Source organism: Cebidichthys violaceus, unplaced genomic scaffold (assembly GCF_023349555.1).
Source record: "Cebidichthys violaceus isolate CVI_PGR_0920_01 unplaced genomic scaffold, fCebVio1.0.p SCAF_7, whole genome shotgun sequence".
Lineage (NCBI taxonomy): Eukaryota > Metazoa > Chordata > Actinopteri > Perciformes > Stichaeidae > Cebidichthys > Cebidichthys violaceus.
The window spans coordinates 4,699,596-4,716,747 of NW_027176927.1; the positions used below are offsets into that span (position 1 = coordinate 4,699,596).

General features: G+C 41.8%; 1 protein-coding gene across 1 annotated transcript; it reads right to left on the bottom strand.

Moving 5' to 3' along the window:
* Positions 1-8,314: 8,314 nt before the first annotated feature.
* gnl1 (guanine nucleotide binding protein-like 1) lies at positions 8,315-16,856 on the bottom strand. The gene is made up of 12 exons (XM_068735903.1): positions 16,662-16,856; positions 15,546-15,693; positions 14,937-15,073; positions 14,649-14,800; positions 13,186-13,257; positions 11,465-11,657; positions 11,158-11,256; positions 10,854-11,036; positions 10,392-10,570; positions 10,002-10,188; positions 9,508-9,648; positions 8,315-9,393 (listed from the first exon to the last, which is right to left on the bottom strand). Exons 1-12 carry the CDS (start codon positions 16,732-16,734, stop codon positions 9,113-9,115), a joined length of 1,845 nt encoding a protein of 614 aa, XP_068592004.1. The 5' UTR covers positions 16,735-16,856; the 3' UTR covers positions 8,315-9,112.
* Positions 16,857-17,152: the final 296 nt, after the last annotated feature.

Sequence of the window (17,152 nt, forward strand, 5' to 3'; positions counted from 1 at the left end):
CACACACACACAGCCTGTCCACCCCCTGTCATGGTCTGACAGCTGTGCAGCGCTGCAAGGTTCAGACAACACTGATCAGTTGCAGAATGCGAAGCTGGCAGTATGTTGGGAACCGGCATAAAACTACATACCAATCATACTACCCTCTGAAACTTCTCCACCAGTGTCTTTTTCAATGGAAAATCCCAAACCAATAAATGTCTCCAATTTGTAATGGTCCACAAAACCTCCAAAGAGCCCAACAGCTCTTTTTACCACAAAATACTGCATACAACTGTGACTTCAGGTCCAGGTTTGACTTAAACATACATGCATGTGTGATAGAGTTCATGTGTGTGTCTGTTTAAATGTACAACTCTACATGCACCCCTGTGTTTCCCCCTAATGTCTGTTTACTGTGACTGGTCTGCGCTCTCACAGTATCTGTGTCACAGGCTGAGGGGCAGCTTTTATCTGATTGGCCCCTGGAGAGGATCTGGGAGCGGTGGAGGTGTAAGGGGTCACAGGGTCAATGTCTGCCTCAGGGGGAGGTTCCTAGGTGGGGGTCAGGGTTGGCGTCACAGTCCGTGAGGTCTCTTTTTAGGTTGGTCGGTGTGGAAAAACGCTCGGGTCAGCTCCTCTCACTTTCCACAGAGCTCTCTGACGTTTCCTATTATGTCCTCTCTGTTTGTTCCATGTTGTTTTTCCATTTTTGGATTTAAGATCATTGATATATTTTCTCAACAAGACCAAGAGTCTGTACAGCCATGCTAGTAGCTCTCTGAGGCATTTCTTATAGGCACAGCAACGCTTTGAGCTAAAAGTCTGGGGATCCCTGAAGTTATAAGGATGCATTGTTTGAGAAAGAATTGTTTGGCAATCCATCCAAAAGTTGTTATTTCAGTCCGAACCAAAGCACAGACCAACATTGGCATCCTGGTATTCCATGGTCTTTATCTAAAGCGATGATTCAGACTGTTAAACTCAAAAAGGTCTCTCTTCCAGCAAAACTCTCTCTTATTTTTTGTTTTTAACGATGTTGTTAGGGGAAGCATTTTTTTTTGTCTGACATTGTTTACACACAGGAATTACTTTTACTCTTAATGAAATAATAATTTACTGGCTGACAACATGCAGATAATCAAGTATCTCGTGGTTAAATCCGATCCGGCCTGGAGTGGTGTCATGCAGGAGTGGAGTGTCATGCAGCAGGAAGTGTGATGAGCTCAGTGTTGTCAGGGGAATGTGGGGAGAGAGGGGGTGAGGTGGGAGGGAGGCTGAGGGGAGGTGGGACTGTTGGTGTGGGGGAGGGAGTTCTAGATGACCCCTCACACAATCAGGAGTCCCTGGAGACCCTCTCAGCTGTAGCAGCACACTTGTGTCTCCTCTTCCTCATGGCTGGACGTGGAGGGGAAGAGAAGGGGGGATGCCAACTCTTTTTGGGTGTCAGGTTCCCCCCCCCCCCACAAAAGAAATCCCCTCTGTACACACGAACACACACATCTGACAGTGTGGAGGACTACAGCCTGTGCTATGGCATTTGGGAGGCTCAACTACAACTGTCGCCCTCTGTTCAAACAGTAACCCTCTAGGATTTTTCTTCTCTTTTCCTCACCCCTTCCCTCCTCTCCTCTCCTCACCTGTCTGAGCCAGCCGTTGAATGAATGGCCTCCCTTTCTTTTCCAATCTCTCTGTGTTGCTAACAATAGAGCTTTGGGAATTACTCACTATAACCACCATCGGATGTGCTCTGATCTTCTTTATCTGGCCCTCCACCCTGCTGTCTTTACCAATTACATGTTTAGCCTTTCCACAGGTCAAACAGTAGTTTGCTGAGCAGCCATGTCATGTTCCCAAGGTCTGTGTGTGTGTGTGTGTGTGTGTGTGTGTGTGTGTGTGTGTGTGTGTGTGTGTGTGTGTGTGTGTGTAAAGACATATTATTATAGCTACCCTTTAATTATTTTAATTAATATTCAAATTGGACGAGGCCCACGGGAGAAACAAAACTCATCTTAATATACTGCAGCAATTTGGAACGCCTTGCCTGTGGGCTTTATCGCCCTGGTAACTCAAGTCTGAGCTGCTTTCCGTCTCTCGATTAAAACAAAAAAAAACTTCTAGGCAGACTGTTGCTGGGTCCCTTCCAGTGAGAGTGAATGTTGTGGCGGATTGGAAGGCGCTGAGGACGCAGCGGGTGGATGGGGAGGGTGGTTGTGGAGGTGGGGCGGGGGGGGGGGGGGGGGGGGGGGGGGGGGGACTCAAAGGGGTGCGAATGAGTGCCATTGCAATCCAGTGAGAGGTGGTGCTAAAAATACCTATTGACACATGGGCTCCGACTCACAAACAGGGTCACAGACAAACACACAAGCCAGTGACCAAAGAGGTCTCATTTATGCTCTACCATGCAGAAAAATACACATACAACACAATCATTGTAACAATTAAAATACACAAAACCACCAATTACAGTATAGCAGAATTATCAAACACTGAATTCCTCTCAGTTTGCATTGGCAGTGCTTTTTGTTTCGGCCAGCTCTATGTCAAACAGAGAGCTGGCCCTTTCTACACTCAAATACAAGTCCACTGAGCAAACAAACCCAGCTGCCATATTGTGACCCTCTGCAGGAGGAATATGGGAAAGCTGCTCTGTACACATTGTGTTGAATACCTGCTGTGGCAAATATTGTTTACCTCATGATGACATGCTGCTGGGACGGTTTGCCAAGCGATGACCAGCTGCTTTTTGTTGGTGTTTTTTGTGCTCCGTTTAAAGAGCCATTATCACAAAATATAGGTGTGGTGTTCACCTGGGCGAGTTCTTCTGTTTATACCACCCAGTATACATTTCTACTTTCTATACATCTGGCCTGACAAAGAAAGATTTGAACTGAAGGCACCTGAAACGCAGGATCGTGCCTATAGATGTAACCAGAATTTTGCCAACAAAAACCTCATTTAAATCCTCACAGTTTTCAGAATATTTTCAAAATGATATTCAGTGTTTGAAGTACCACTCAAATAATTTTCACTTCAGTAAAAGTACCAATAAAACATTCTAAATATACTCCATTACAAGTACAAAATACTCAAATATGAGTACAGAAGCCAGACTAACCCTGTTAGTGATTTATCATTATCTATGACATTATTAGATTATTATAAGATAAGATAAGATAAACTGTAAAAAAATTAATATAAAACATAATTGTAGACAGTATGAATGGTTGACTTCATATTCATTATTGCACATATGAAATAGGAATATGAAATGTTTATATTGCAAAGAATATAGATATCGCACAGTATTATATATTGATAACTGATGGAACAGTGTGTAAGAAGTATTTACTGTTGTAGTTGATCGAGGTGTAGCTAGCGACTAACTATATATACTGTAGTTGTTTCCAACCTGGGGGTCGAGCCCCTCCAAAGGGTCACAAGATAAAAATACAGGACCGTGAGATGATTGATGGAGTTGGAAAGAAAGTTTTTCCTCAGATTTTTTTTAAAAACTTTGCCCTAATGTTTTTTATTTTGTGAAATGATGGAGAATATTACCTCTTTGGGTCTTGAACAGTTATTTATTGTAAAGATTTAGTATAGATGAGAAATCTTTATTTCTCTCTCTTTTGTGGAACTGCCATTGTGATAAGGGATCCCTTTAGTAAGAGGTCACATGCCAAAAAGTTAACAAAAGTTATATTTTATAAGCTTTTGTGAAATCTTATTCTGAAAAGTAATCAGTAACTATAAAGTTTTGTAAACACACAACATTGATCAAAAAGAAAATATATTTCTGTCAAATGTAAGGACATAAAATGGAAAGACTCAACTAAAGTGCTAGTACCTCAGAATTGTACCTACGTATAGTATGTGAGTAAATTTACTTAGTTACTTTCCACCACTGCAGATTGATTGCAGAGAAAACTCAACATGAGAAGAGAAGGCTGAAGCCTCGTCGCCCCCCACAGTGCTGCTGGAGTACCGGGACGCTGACTGGAGGGACAACTGCCCAAGTTGTAAATCAGTGAATGTGTGTGTGTGTGTGTGTGTGTGTGTGTGTGTGGGTGGAAAGTGTGTGACTCTGTGAATATAGCAGAATAAGGATTTCTAGCGCAACTTCACATACTTCTCAGGGTCCAAACTCCAGGAACACTTATAGCGTCAACAACAACCCTGCGGGTTTGAAAGCTGATCTGTGATCTGTGAACGCAACAGACATCAATCAGCGGTGGAAACTGAGTAACTTTACTCGAGCACTCTTCTTAATTTTAAGGTATTTCTGATTATATTTTTGTAATACTTCTGCTCCACTACATTTCAGGAGGAAATATTGTACTTTTTACTCCACTATATGTATCAGCTGGAGTTACAGGTTTGTTTTATTGTCAGACAAAAAAACATGTGAATCTTTTAAGATACGATTCTAGAATAAACCGTCACCTCTAAACTTCTCAGATCAAATTATTCAATATAATAAAACTAAAATTGCCATTTTCATTAATCATCTCATGACCCCCGTTAGGTTTATCTTGTGAACCTTTGGAAGGTCTTAACCCTCCGTTTGGGAACCACTGGAATGAGCTCCACATCAACCAGCTGTAACAGTAAAATAGTGCTTATGCATTGTTCCATTAATGTTAACAATCCAATAATGTCATATAATATATCAGTCACAGGGGATATTTTACTGCCAAATGGGCGCTTTTACTTTAGATGATAACTTTCCCTTCCACTGCTGACCCTCATGATAGCTTGTGATTGTGGTTGTAAAACATACTGCACATTCACACTATTAACACCACAAATGAGAAGCCTGTGTACAATCATCTTGTGGCACCTGACTATTAACTGACTGTAGCAGAGACTCATAATAAAGCTGGTTTTGATAGCCCTCTAGTGACCACGGAGGTGTACCTGCTAGCTGACATTTAGAACTATAATTTACTAAAGTGAGACATACTGCACTTTGGTTGTCCCTATAAGTTCAGCTGGGACATTTGATCTTAGCTTTTGTTTTTAAAGGAAACACTTATACACTTGTGGCTATATCCCTCATGATGATTGCTTTTTGCAAATTCCCACACATTCTCTCACTCTCACCTGCATGTGTGTGTGTCTGCAGTGCCCAGGGGACCGTATAAAACCAGAACTAATACATTTTCCTGCTCTGCTTATGCTCATGCTCTCATATGAAACTAATTCATTACCCCCCCAGTCTCACCCACATGTTGGCTAGGGGGTCACATAGGGAGCAGGAATGGGGCAAATAAAAGAGGGGGTGAAGGGATGGAGGACAAGAGTCCCAACAACAGCCTGACTGCGTCATGAGAAAGCGTTCCAAGAAGGAATAAAAGATGATATTCAAACCACATGGGCATTTTTGGCGTGACCGACGCATGGCAGTTAAGACATTCAACACAGCAGAATTTAATTAACAGTTCTGAAATTGATGGTGTCATGCTCCAGTAAATCTGAGGTCTTTGTCTGGCTGTAATTACTGCCATGCAGGTTTGAGGGCCACAACATAGTTAGAGCTCTAGCTGGGGAAATTAAGCAGCTCATGGCTCCGGCTGTGAATCGAAAACAATTCCAGATGATTCCTCTCTTCCCTCCTCTGAGTTTATCTAGTCAGCAAAAAGCATCTGTAGAGTACCACACAAGTTGGCACTGAATCCAAATTATGTGGGATGAGGGGGATCTCCACCCACTTCCATGCCGTAAATAATAGTTGTGGCAGTCCTCAGTGGTGATTATCATCAAACCGTCTCAGCTCGCTCATGAATGGTGCCCAATGGGTTGCGATAAACATAATGAGATAATAGCTGCAGCCAGATTTACTCTGACAAGAGGATTGGATAGGCGTCAAGAGTGTGAATAATTGGACAAACACTGTCAGTAGACATCCCATAATGACAATGACAGACAGTACTCAAATGAGTAATAAATCTCAAGGGCATTTTTGACACATGACTATGGGAATAACTTTATTAGAAGCTGGGAGAGGTGATAATTTAAGCCATATGCTTTGCAGTTAAGAAAAGCAGTGGCGCAGTGAACAATGCTCTTCTTCCGATACACATCCTGTTTCATTAAATGTAGTCATGTAAGACAAACAGTGGAATGAAAAGGAAAATTGGAATTGGCTTTGATAAACAAATATGATCACATGCTCTGTGTTTCAAGCAGTGCTTATAACACAATATGTGATGCTTTTGAATAGTTCTCTTCTAAATGAAGTACACCGTTTTTGCAGAAGCATATATGCTTATTGGACAATGCATCGATCCATTTTCTACACAGGTTAGGTTGGAGTCTATTCCAGGATGCATTGGGCTAAAGGCAGGGGAGCGCCTGGCCATAAGACAGTGCCTCCATATGCACAAACATTTAGCACATTAGTTTTACATGTACTTAAACATTTATATACGATTATAGCATGAAAGCTCAAGCTTGTTAATTGATTAGATTGTTTGATAGATTATTCGAGGTTCGGTTCATTTCACTTATGCAAGCTATCTGCTTAAAATATCACCCATCTGGAAATTGACCAATTAAGTAGTTTGGAAGGACTTTAATTAGATCCGAGTGTGGCGCAGCAGTATCAGCAAATCTCATCGCAGTAATTATCTGTCTTTGCTAAAATTAAGTCCCCTAACTAATTACAACACGACTTTTACTATAAAGCACCGACATTTCCATCAGAATAAATGTAAAACTTTCTGTTTAGCATTCAGGCAGTGTAATTAGTCTGACAAAGCTTATCCAAACACGTCCAAGCTGTCCACTTTGATCACATATCTCTAAACTTTTGTCACAACATTTAAGAGAAAAATGTACGCATCATCTGTTCTCACTTTAATTATGCACATTTGAGTTGGCATAGTGTCTGTCTTTGTTTAGTAAAACAATAAGACGTTGAAAGAACTTTCCCTGACAATATATTAAATAATCAACTTGCATAATCTGAAACAGGTTACAAGCCTTCAAGAAATCTTTAAACAAAATACAAAACAGTCACAGACAACTATGGTTTAGATGAATTATTTTCTTTTATTGCAGAAAGCAGTCAAGTCATCATTAGGTGTACTAGGAATGAAATGAGGAATGCAGCAAATAGCCTGAAAACACCTCAAGCCTTCACACTTCAGACGCCGTCAGTTTTAATATTTCCAACAAAAAACATTTCCCATCAACACAACTAAAAGTCTGTTGTGCTCCTAATAGCGTGGTAGTGTTGAGTGTCTGCTTTACACTGTACCAATGAAAGAGATGACTGCAAGGGACCGCAGTGTGATGTATTACACAGTAACACAGCACTGTGCTGTAGAGTTCCCTCAGTGAATATATGAATGAGGCTCACCATACAGCACACCATAATACAGCACTCAGGATTGCAGCAGGGCCGTCACACAGAGAGCGAGAGACCGGTCAAACAGCAAAACTGTCAAATACATCTAGTTCACAACGGAAAATCAGATGAAAACATGGCATTGACGAACACAGAGAACCGTCTGCAGCATGTGTCTCGACAGCATTAAAAGATCAGACCTTGAATTTGAGCCCCGTCTCAAAGGGTATAGTTACCGACGACACAGATGGAGTGCGTAAAGACATTTGTAAAGATGGGCAGATGGAAGCAAAGATGATTTATCTCCCTTTCTGTGTGGTTCATTTTCAAGCAGTTGGGTGAAAAGATCCATACTCATATCTGCATGGTAAATATATAAGCACATTTTACTCACTAATTAACACGTTATATCTTGTTTTTTTGATTTATATAAAATCACACTGAGGTTTTCCAGGGGTATGTACTGGACTATTTCTTGGCCAGGGCCTTCTGGAGTCTTAAAATGGTGTGTAATTTTTACACTTGTTTGTACAGCTTGAACAAATAAGATAATAATATGGTAATTAGTGATCTTGGTAGACGGGTTTTTCTACCTTTGGACATCGATGAGCTAGCCGTTTCTTCCTGTTTCCAGTCTTTGTGCTGAGCTAAGCTTTTGTCGATAACTTCATATTTACCGGACAGATACAAGAGTGGCGTCCATCTTGTCATCCAACTCTCGGGAAGAATGGGATTTCCCAAAATGTCCAACTATTCCTGTCAGTGATTGTTAAGCAGTCTCGGTTTGATCAAACCCACTGTACTGCCACCAACAGATATTGCTGAATGAGTGTACCTAAAATCCTGTATTAAATACTGTACATCTCCATGAGCATCTCAGGATAATATCTGTAGTAGTTAAAACACTACGAGTTAAGTTCCTGAAACAGCCTCGTCCAGCAACACAGGATTCAACAACCCCCCCCCCCCCACCCCCCCACACCCAACATGTTTTGAAATGTCCAGCTGACTGTGTAGAACCACACCAAATAGAATATCACTCTCGGATACAGTATTATCTAAATCAAAACCCAGTTCAGATAAATTAACCTCTAAGAGAGCCGTAATACTGGTAACTGCAAGGCTGTGTGTGTAGAATGTTGGATTTATTCGTTCCACTTTCATGGCCTAAAATCTCTCATATCCCATCTTCACACCCTTTAACCAAAGTTGTGACAAACTATGGTCAATAAAGAAGATTTAGAGTCATGGTCCTAAATCTCCAGCTGCTCTGACAGCCAAACGGCTGATCCAGTGAATGACATCATATCGACAGTGCATCCGATTTCTTCCATCATCCTTTCTTGAACTTTGGCATCTCAGCTGTAAAGCCACTTGTAAATAAAGAGATTGAAAACCAGTCGGTTGATTATTCCAGACTGAGGGAAGTTACTTTGTTCACTTGCTTCTGAGAAATACATGCAAAAAAATAAGAAACCAAACCAAACCAAACCCATTCCTAGAAGAAACACTAAAGAACAAGCTTCATGGATGAACAAGCAGAGCAGAGGCACAGCATGGAAACATGAATATGCTCTGAATATTATAGGGAGAGGGAAACAGGGTGAATAATTAGAATAGATCATGTTAATGTACAGAGACGGTAATGACATGAGGAGTGGGATTTTTTTTTGGGGATTTAGGGGGGAAAAAAAGGAATGAAAAATGCACTGGGGTAAACGGGGAGAAGTCAGGGAAGAGGAACAACTTATGTCTTCCTGCTCATCTCTCCCTCTGTTATCACTCGCACTCATTTTCACGAAGGACATTGTACATGTTGACAGTGAAACCAGACGGCTTATCTTCCTTCTGTCTTGGATGTCCTAAGCTCTCGTCTTCATCATCTCCGTCCTCATCATCGTCTGCGTCCCGGTCTCTCTCTTCCTCTGGCTCGGTGCTGGACTCTCCGTCATCATCATCATCATCATCATCGTCCCCCATGTCTTCTGCTCCGTCCTCCTCTGGCGCCCTCCCTTGCAGAGCCATGATCTCTGGCAAGTCTGGGTGATTTTCCCAGTGCTCTGTAGACCATAAAAAAAATAAAAAATAAATAAATGAATTCCACCCACCCGCCATTTTAACCTTTCAAATACACTTGAAGCAGAAATGATGAGTCCTGGAAGAGCCTCTTTTACCCCTCAAGCAGCTGTAACCAGGTGGTCTTAGGCAGAGGCACAATCTGCCATCGATTGCCAACCGCAGGAGACTGTTAGCTGCACGGTAAACATCGTTGCGAGCTGCTTTTGCTGTCTTATAGCCTCTCCTCTCCGCCCATGCTAAAGAACGCAAAGACAGATGGAAGAGAGAGACATGACAGGTGTTAGTGACAGTATAACACATCATGGTATTGGCCATAATTAAAATTTTTAAGTCTGATTTTCTTTTTTCCTAATGCCAACAAAGCTCACGCATCCCTTGCTCAAAGTGGGGATTGGCTTTTTACTTGCGAATGCTCAAGATTTTGATATTTTATCAATAATGGGCCATGACTTGAGGGTCATTTAGGGAAATTGTCTAGTTGCCTCTCAGTGTACTGAGGTAGTAGTGAAGTAGCTGAATAACTGTGCACATACTGTATGATTCTTAAAGCTACACATTAGACAGCGGGTGTCACCCAGAATAAACTTACCATCACACACATCCCAGGCAGTCCAGCCGAGCTCTCCAGACTCCTCGTTTCTTTGATGGGGTTTGATGTCCATTAACCTGGGATGTTTGAGTTTCAGCACAGAGAGGAAAGGGGTCCTAGTGCACAAATAACCAACTGAGCTGTAGGGCTCCTGCAGCTGAGACACTGGGTAGATGCCTGCCAGAATCTAAGAAAATGGCATAGACATAGTTTTAAAAAAACTGAGCATTTGAATGATAACAAGATGAAATGTATAAAATCAATAGTCCATCTTCCCAGAGGTGTGCGAGTGCACTCTTTAATTAACACAAGTACGTTTCTATTGAGCCTAAACAGGCAAGTAAACTCAAAGTTTAATCTGCTCTCTAGTACACAAAAGTGAGATTGTACCTGCAACTGTTTATTCACGAGGGAGGGAAACACCAGTCCAGGGCAGTCACAGAGTTTGACTGTCGGGGTGAGGTAGTAGGTCTGGAAGTATTTGGTGTGGCCTGGGGTTCGGGACACGCTCACTACCTTCCTCGCCACCAGGCTGTTTAGAACAGAAGACTTACCAACATTTGGAAAGCCTGCAGGAAAAGAAAAATGGATGGGTTAAGGTTCAGTCTTTAAGATCTACAAACAATGTCTCTATGTGCAGATGTGGTTTACTGATGCAAGCCTGAAGCTGTCCAGGGGCTTAGAGAGAAAGGCGCTTTATGAATTGATGCAATTATCTTTGTAAAGAAAAAAAAAAAAAAAGGTAAGATCTTGAAAAAATATCACAATTGAGACGTTTGTTAGCTTTTTTCTTCGGAATAATTTAAAGAAACTTTCTATGAATCTGGCTACAGGGTTCAATCAGATGTATACCTATGCAGCCCAGTGTGAGAACCCCATCTTTGTACAGCTCCTGGGAGGGGCTGCCCATGTCCATAGCCCTGTCACTCTGATGCTCCATCAGCACCGACTCGACTCCTTCATCGGGCCGCTCCGCATCCAGTCGCTCAGCAACAGCATCTCTCTTAATTTTCTGCTCCCAGCTGGATAGGTCAACTTCAAAAACAAGAGGCAACACTTACAAGATCAACACAAATGTGAAAATGCAAATTCACAGAGTGGACAACTGCCATAATAACTCAGGCATCTGAGTAATATGAGTAAGACAGACACCCACCTCTCCCTGCTGTGATCTCCTGACAGGCCTTCAGGATATCTAAAGGACCTCCAGCGTGACTCCAGTCAGCCTTCTTCCTCATCCTCTTCTTCTGGAGCACTACAAGCCAGCAGACAGGCAGGTGGTTATTCTAATCGCAACGAGAGCCAGCCGAGTTATTTTGGCGATATTGCACTCCAATAAATTCACTTGAGTAGCAGGTTTATCTCAATTTCAGTGTCTGTCTGATGACACATTTTCTGTGTGTGACTCAGCCCTCTTCCCATCCCACCACTTCCTACCCTCCCCCTACTCTCCCTCTCCTCACCTGTGCTGTAGGGCTGTCCAGGGTGGGAGGTGAAGCATACTATATGCAGGTGGGGGAACTGGGAGGTCAGGTAGTGTTTCCAGGCGATCACCAGCGGAGGAGGACACAGGTCGGTTTTGTTCAACACCAGGATCACCTGCTTCTGGAGATCTCCTGTGATGTAGTGGTATAGGGTTGGAGGGAACTGCAGCACCTGGGTGGATTAAATTAAGATGAACCCTTTAATAAAATAGTAATTATGGCATATTCAACAAATAAACCCCTAAATACTTATTAATAGGAACAAGACGAGTTGTGCTGTTTTTAACTTCATATTAATACTGGAAACTCTTAATAGAGAAAGTGAATCCACTTCAAATAAACTATATCTGGCTTGAAAGTTGGAATAATTATCTCAGGAGCTGATGCCTGATAGCTTAAAAACAAATAACTGAGTTTAATTTGAACTTGGAATCAAATCTAATAACATCTAAATGCTTGGACCTAGTAATATTTCAGTATGTGTTTGAAGTACAAAAATCAGATGGGATAATCTTCTCCTTTATTTGCTTCCTAATTTACTATGTAATAGTAAATGTACTGTTTCTCCCGTAGCTGCATCTACGGTGTCTAGATAGATTCTGAATTGTAAAGCATCTGCTAAATTAATTTTTTTCAGATTCCTGCTCTACAACATCAGGAGGATGCGTCCCTTCCTCACTGACGAGACGGCGCAGGTTCTCATCCAGGCTCTTGTCATCTCCTGCCTGGACTACTGCAACTCTCTACTCGCCGGGGCCCCGGCGTCGGCCATCAGACCTCTGGAGCTTGTCCAGAAAGCCGCAGCTCGCCTGGTGTTCAATCGCCCCAAGTTCTCCCACACAACTTCCTTTCTCCGTTCTCTACACTGGCTACCTGTAAGAGCTCGCATCCAGTTTAAGACTCTGGTGCTAGCCTACAGGGCAGTGAAAGGAACAGCTCCTTCCTATCTCCAGGCCATGGTCAAGCCTTACACCCCCGCCCGACCACTTCGCTCTGCTGCCTCGGGGCGATCGGTTGCCCCGTCGCTCAGAGGTCCTGGCGGCCGATCGACCCGGTCACGGCTGTTTTCTGTCCTGGCCCCACAGTGGTGGAATGAACTTCCCACTGACGTCAGGACAGCGGAGTCGCTGCCCATCTTTCGGCGCAGGCTGAAAACCCACCTCTTCAGGAAGTGCTACCCTGAGCCTTCCACTTAGCGCTTATTGTTTTCATACTAGCTTGTTGCACTTATTGTATTCGTATTACTTATAGCACTAACTGTTTTTCTTGTTTCTGCACTGTACTTTGGCTCTGAGTTATGCTCTGGTTTATGCTCTTAAATGCTTGTTTGGAAAAGGAAATGTGCTTATGACTTCTGGTGACTAGTAGTTCTTTTGATTACCAATGTTGAATGCACTTATTGTAAGTGGCTTTGGATAAAAGTGTCTGCTAAATGACTGTAATGTAATGTAATGTACTATGTTCAGTAATAACAAAAAAGCTCTCCATCTTGTCAATATTAGTTGTATTTTGTCTTGACACTTTCCAACATACAGCACCTTACATGTGTCCTGTCAGTATTAAAATAAGGGTTGCTATAATGTGAATAATTATTTTAGACCAAATTAGTAAACAAAGACATAACAAATTAAAAAAAACACGTCAGAAATTCAGATGGATGTTGACAGTGTCTCCATCTAGTGGTCCGATCCATCACCTACCGGGTGCCTGATGTCCACGATGAGCAGGATGATGTCCGACATCTCCAACACTCTCCAAAGCTGCCTCCATGTCTACAAGAATAATACAAAAAATGAGTGGGAAATAAGACTAGGTTGAATATTGTTAACAAAAGAAAGTAAAGTCTATGAATTCACAATCCCTGTTCTTATTCAGCATGACACATTATTGGGAAAGAATGGTCGATTAGGATTTTTAAAGCTACTCTGAAAAAGGACCAGTGTGTAGGATTTAGTAGCATCCAGCGGTGAGGTTGTAGATTGCAACCATCTGAAAACTCCTCCACTAAACCCTCCCTCTTTAAGTGTGTTGAGAACCTTCGGTGGACTTCATGCAACATAAAAAACTTAGCGAAAGGCTCCTGCTAGAGCCACTGTTTTGATGGGGCCACTGTTGAAATGTGGAGGTAAAACATGGCAGACAGTTTCAGGTGACTTTACGCTAATGAAAACATAGTTATGATTGTCATTTTCCAATTATCCAATAAATCCCCTTAAATCCTACACACTGGTCCTTTAAGATAATATTCCTCATTCTGTTTAATTCAACAATTTAATACTGTAGAATTGATATCCACTCAAACAGGCGTCATTTTGATCCTCCACTTAAAAGGCCATCATCTCTAGATTACCGGGAGTCACTTATACCACCAGCAGCTCAAGCCTTGCTTCTGCCGTGATGTGCCTCCTGAGCTCAGCCCACACTTTGAAATTAAATGATCTGCAGGGTCTTTGATTTTGTTATCATTTTCACAACCTGAGCAATATCACAGCGTGTAAGGTGCGACGGTACTTTGTACCCTGTGGGAATACCAGACAACACACAGGCATGTAATAAAATTCTTACAGATCCCCACATGATCCCAATTTACCACAATGAAATTCAGTCCATGGTACGTCCTGGAATTATATACTGCAGTTTTGTATTTATGACGAGTGACAAAGCAGGTCTGCTGGATAATCAGCGGTTTACAGGCAACTCATAAACAAGCAGGATTACCTCATGCTGTTTGCTGTTGTCAAAGGGTTTAACGGGATTCATAAATATTCATTTTACACAGGAGAGGTGCTGGCAGTCTGAGCTTTTAAAACCCCCATATAATAATCCATGGCTGCTTGGTAACCCTACCACTCCCAGCTGAAGAAAACAATTACTGCTGAGGGCAAGGAGGGTCAAAAGCAAGTGAATACACTAGAAAACGTTACTATACAGACTAATCCTGGCTCCCCAGATCATTTGTGAGGTCTGACCTTTGTTACTGGGTGATTTAACGCAATAAATAGAGTGAATTTTGACTTGCTACATGAGTTGAAATGAGCATTCATTATGCACCACATTTCAAAACAAACTGAAAATAAATAAATAAAGAACAGAAAAATGTATTTCTAGTCCAGCCCTGGCACTGTTGGTTAAAAGAAAGGCTCTAAAGAGTGCATCTCTTTACCTCCAGATTGTGCTCAAAGTGGCTGAGAGAGCCAGCTGGGTTTTTGGCGTGCATGTCGTCCAGGTAGTCTCTGTATGACTTCTCCTCTTTCCGAAGCAGGTTCTCTCGTGTCATCTCATAACTCCAGGACGGCCGATGTGGGAAACCAAGACCTGGCAGTGAATAATTTAATTAAGCTTGTCAAACAGTGACCCACTCCATTAACCTACTCTGCTCATCTGTTTCGGCTTATTTTGAGACCGTCATGTGGAAAGCATTAAAAAAAAAAAAAAAAAAGAACAGGCAGACCTTTCTCTGAGGGGTAGATGTCATCGATGTTGATCTCAAGCTCTTTTTCCGAGATTGGCTGCAGCACCTTCTCCATGGCCAACTTCTTCCCCTTTTCCACGTCCTCTTTACTCTCTCTCTCAAAATGCAGTCGGAACCTGGAGAGAGGAGGAAGGGGGTCAATAAGGCTTGTGTAGCATTGCGTTGCTATATTTACAGATTGATGATCTAAATTATTTACATAATGATTTAAGTTTTCTAGAGTTGTTGTCTTCATATTACACACCGAAGAAACAAATGTCTCCATCAAAGTTAGATGAAAACATTGACGAAACAAAGTACGATGTTTTGTACAGTCAAACTAGAGCACGAAAGAAAGCCATTTCAAAACAAAGAAAAACTTCTCTTCTTATGCTCTGACATATTGCTCCAATAAATTATCATAGCATAGCCACTTTATTATTGATTCAAGCATCCTACTGCTGCTCCAGGAAATGCCTTTTAGGTACCACTGACAGACACCTAATGCACAATGTGCATTTATATCATCTTACATCTTTCATAATACCATCATTTAATAAAAGTGAATCAAAGAGAGTATTAGTAATGATGATGATAACAACAACTCACCTGTTGGGGTCATATCTACCTTCTCTGCCGGACGGCTGCTGATTTATTTTCCTAACATCAGTGGTCTCACTGTCTGAGGTGTCCGACTGTCTGTCTGCTCCTCGCTCCACACTGGCATTGCGGCTGCTCGGCCCTGAACCCGTGTCACCTAGAAGTCAGGGAGCAAAGATCACAGACCTACTTTTCTGACATATAATTGTCTGTTACAGATCACGACATGCTTCTAAATAGCCACGTCCCAATCCAGGAGGACATTTGGTGTCCACACAAGGCTAAATGCTGACAACTTACATTGTGATGAACTTCAAAAATGTTTTCATCATAGAAAATAACAAATAAATAAACTTTTCTGGCATTTTACTGCCCTGATCACTGGCTCTACAATAGCCTCCTGCACTGATGAAGATAGGTGATGATTTAGGTTGTTTGACCTACTTATGCACAGTGTGGAATGATTTCATACTTAAGTTATTTGAAATTAATCAATCTTGAGTGATTGCATCTCTAAAACTGTTGAAATTGCATTGAGTGTTAACACTAGAAGACTGGCCTTGATTAGAAAATGAATCACATTCTTACAAGTCATGGTGAAACTCAACTAAAAAAGACCTAGTATGATATAATTGTTCCGCAATTCGACAGCGTTGACAGTCACACAAACACGTGTTTTGGGAATAAAACGATGTCCTGTGCTTGAAAACCTTTGAGCCAACATGTGATGACAAATGCTCTCTTAGTGACAGCACCTCACCCAATGGACTCTTCTAATGTGGGACTCCAACTTGTACAGTTAAGGACTAAAAACAAAAAACAAATGATTATGCAATTGTTGACGCTTCTTTAACAAAAGCGAAAGCATGTGCTACGCTGTTGTGCTGTTTACCGTGACGTTACACTCAAATCCGAAGGGCAAGTTATGTCACATCGCTTGTCATTAATGATAGCTAACAGAACACATGGGGTTTATTTTACAGGCTAAATGAGTGGTCTGATGCTCGACTTGTAAATCGTACTGAACCCATCACAGACACACAGACTGAACTACATTTTGCTGTGGAGCGAGAACCGTTAGCTCTCTGCTAAAGCTAGCATGATGCTAACGGCAAATGTAGTTACCTCTCTTTCTATCCCGTTTGACTTGTAGTTGTTTCTTCTTCTGCTTGTTGCTAAATGGCTTTTTCCGGGGCATAGTTAGTGAGCTGGTTAATATATCTATGTACTGCTGTACGAATTGCTAACCGCAGCTTATCACACAGCTTTCTTCTTGACGTTATTTACATGGGTGAAGTTTCTCGACTCCTACACTTTTCAGTGACGCCATATCCACTGCAGACCGCAGAGAATGGTGGACGAGACCACGATTCAGTGTTTGCACACTGCCCCATTTTTGATCGCTTTGACTATATTTAGATGATCTTATTTAGAATTAACGTTTACCTCGAGTAAACCGCTTTGCTTAAAGTGCAATTATGTACATGTACCAAGAACATGTTGCCTAAACTGATATGAAACCCCCTCCACTTTAATGGACCAGTCCACTTTTGTAAACACCTCACACATTTGCACATTCCAGCAGGGCAGACATGCTTAAAACAATAAATATACCT

Excerpts from the sequence above, each read along its gene's own strand:
- gnl1 (XM_068735903.1), bottom strand. The coding sequence starts at position 16,734 with ATGCCCCGGAAAAAGCCATTTAGCAACAAGCAGAAGAAGAAACAACTA. Across the intron at positions 15,694-16,661 it reads CAAACGGGATAGAAAGAGAG|GTGACACGGGTTCAGGGCCG; the intron begins GTAACTACATTT and ends CCTGACTTCTAG. Across the intron at positions 11,257-11,464 it reads TGGACAGCCCTACAGCACAG|TGCTCCAGAAGAAGAGGATG; the intron begins GTGAGGAGAGGG and ends GCTGGCTTGTAG.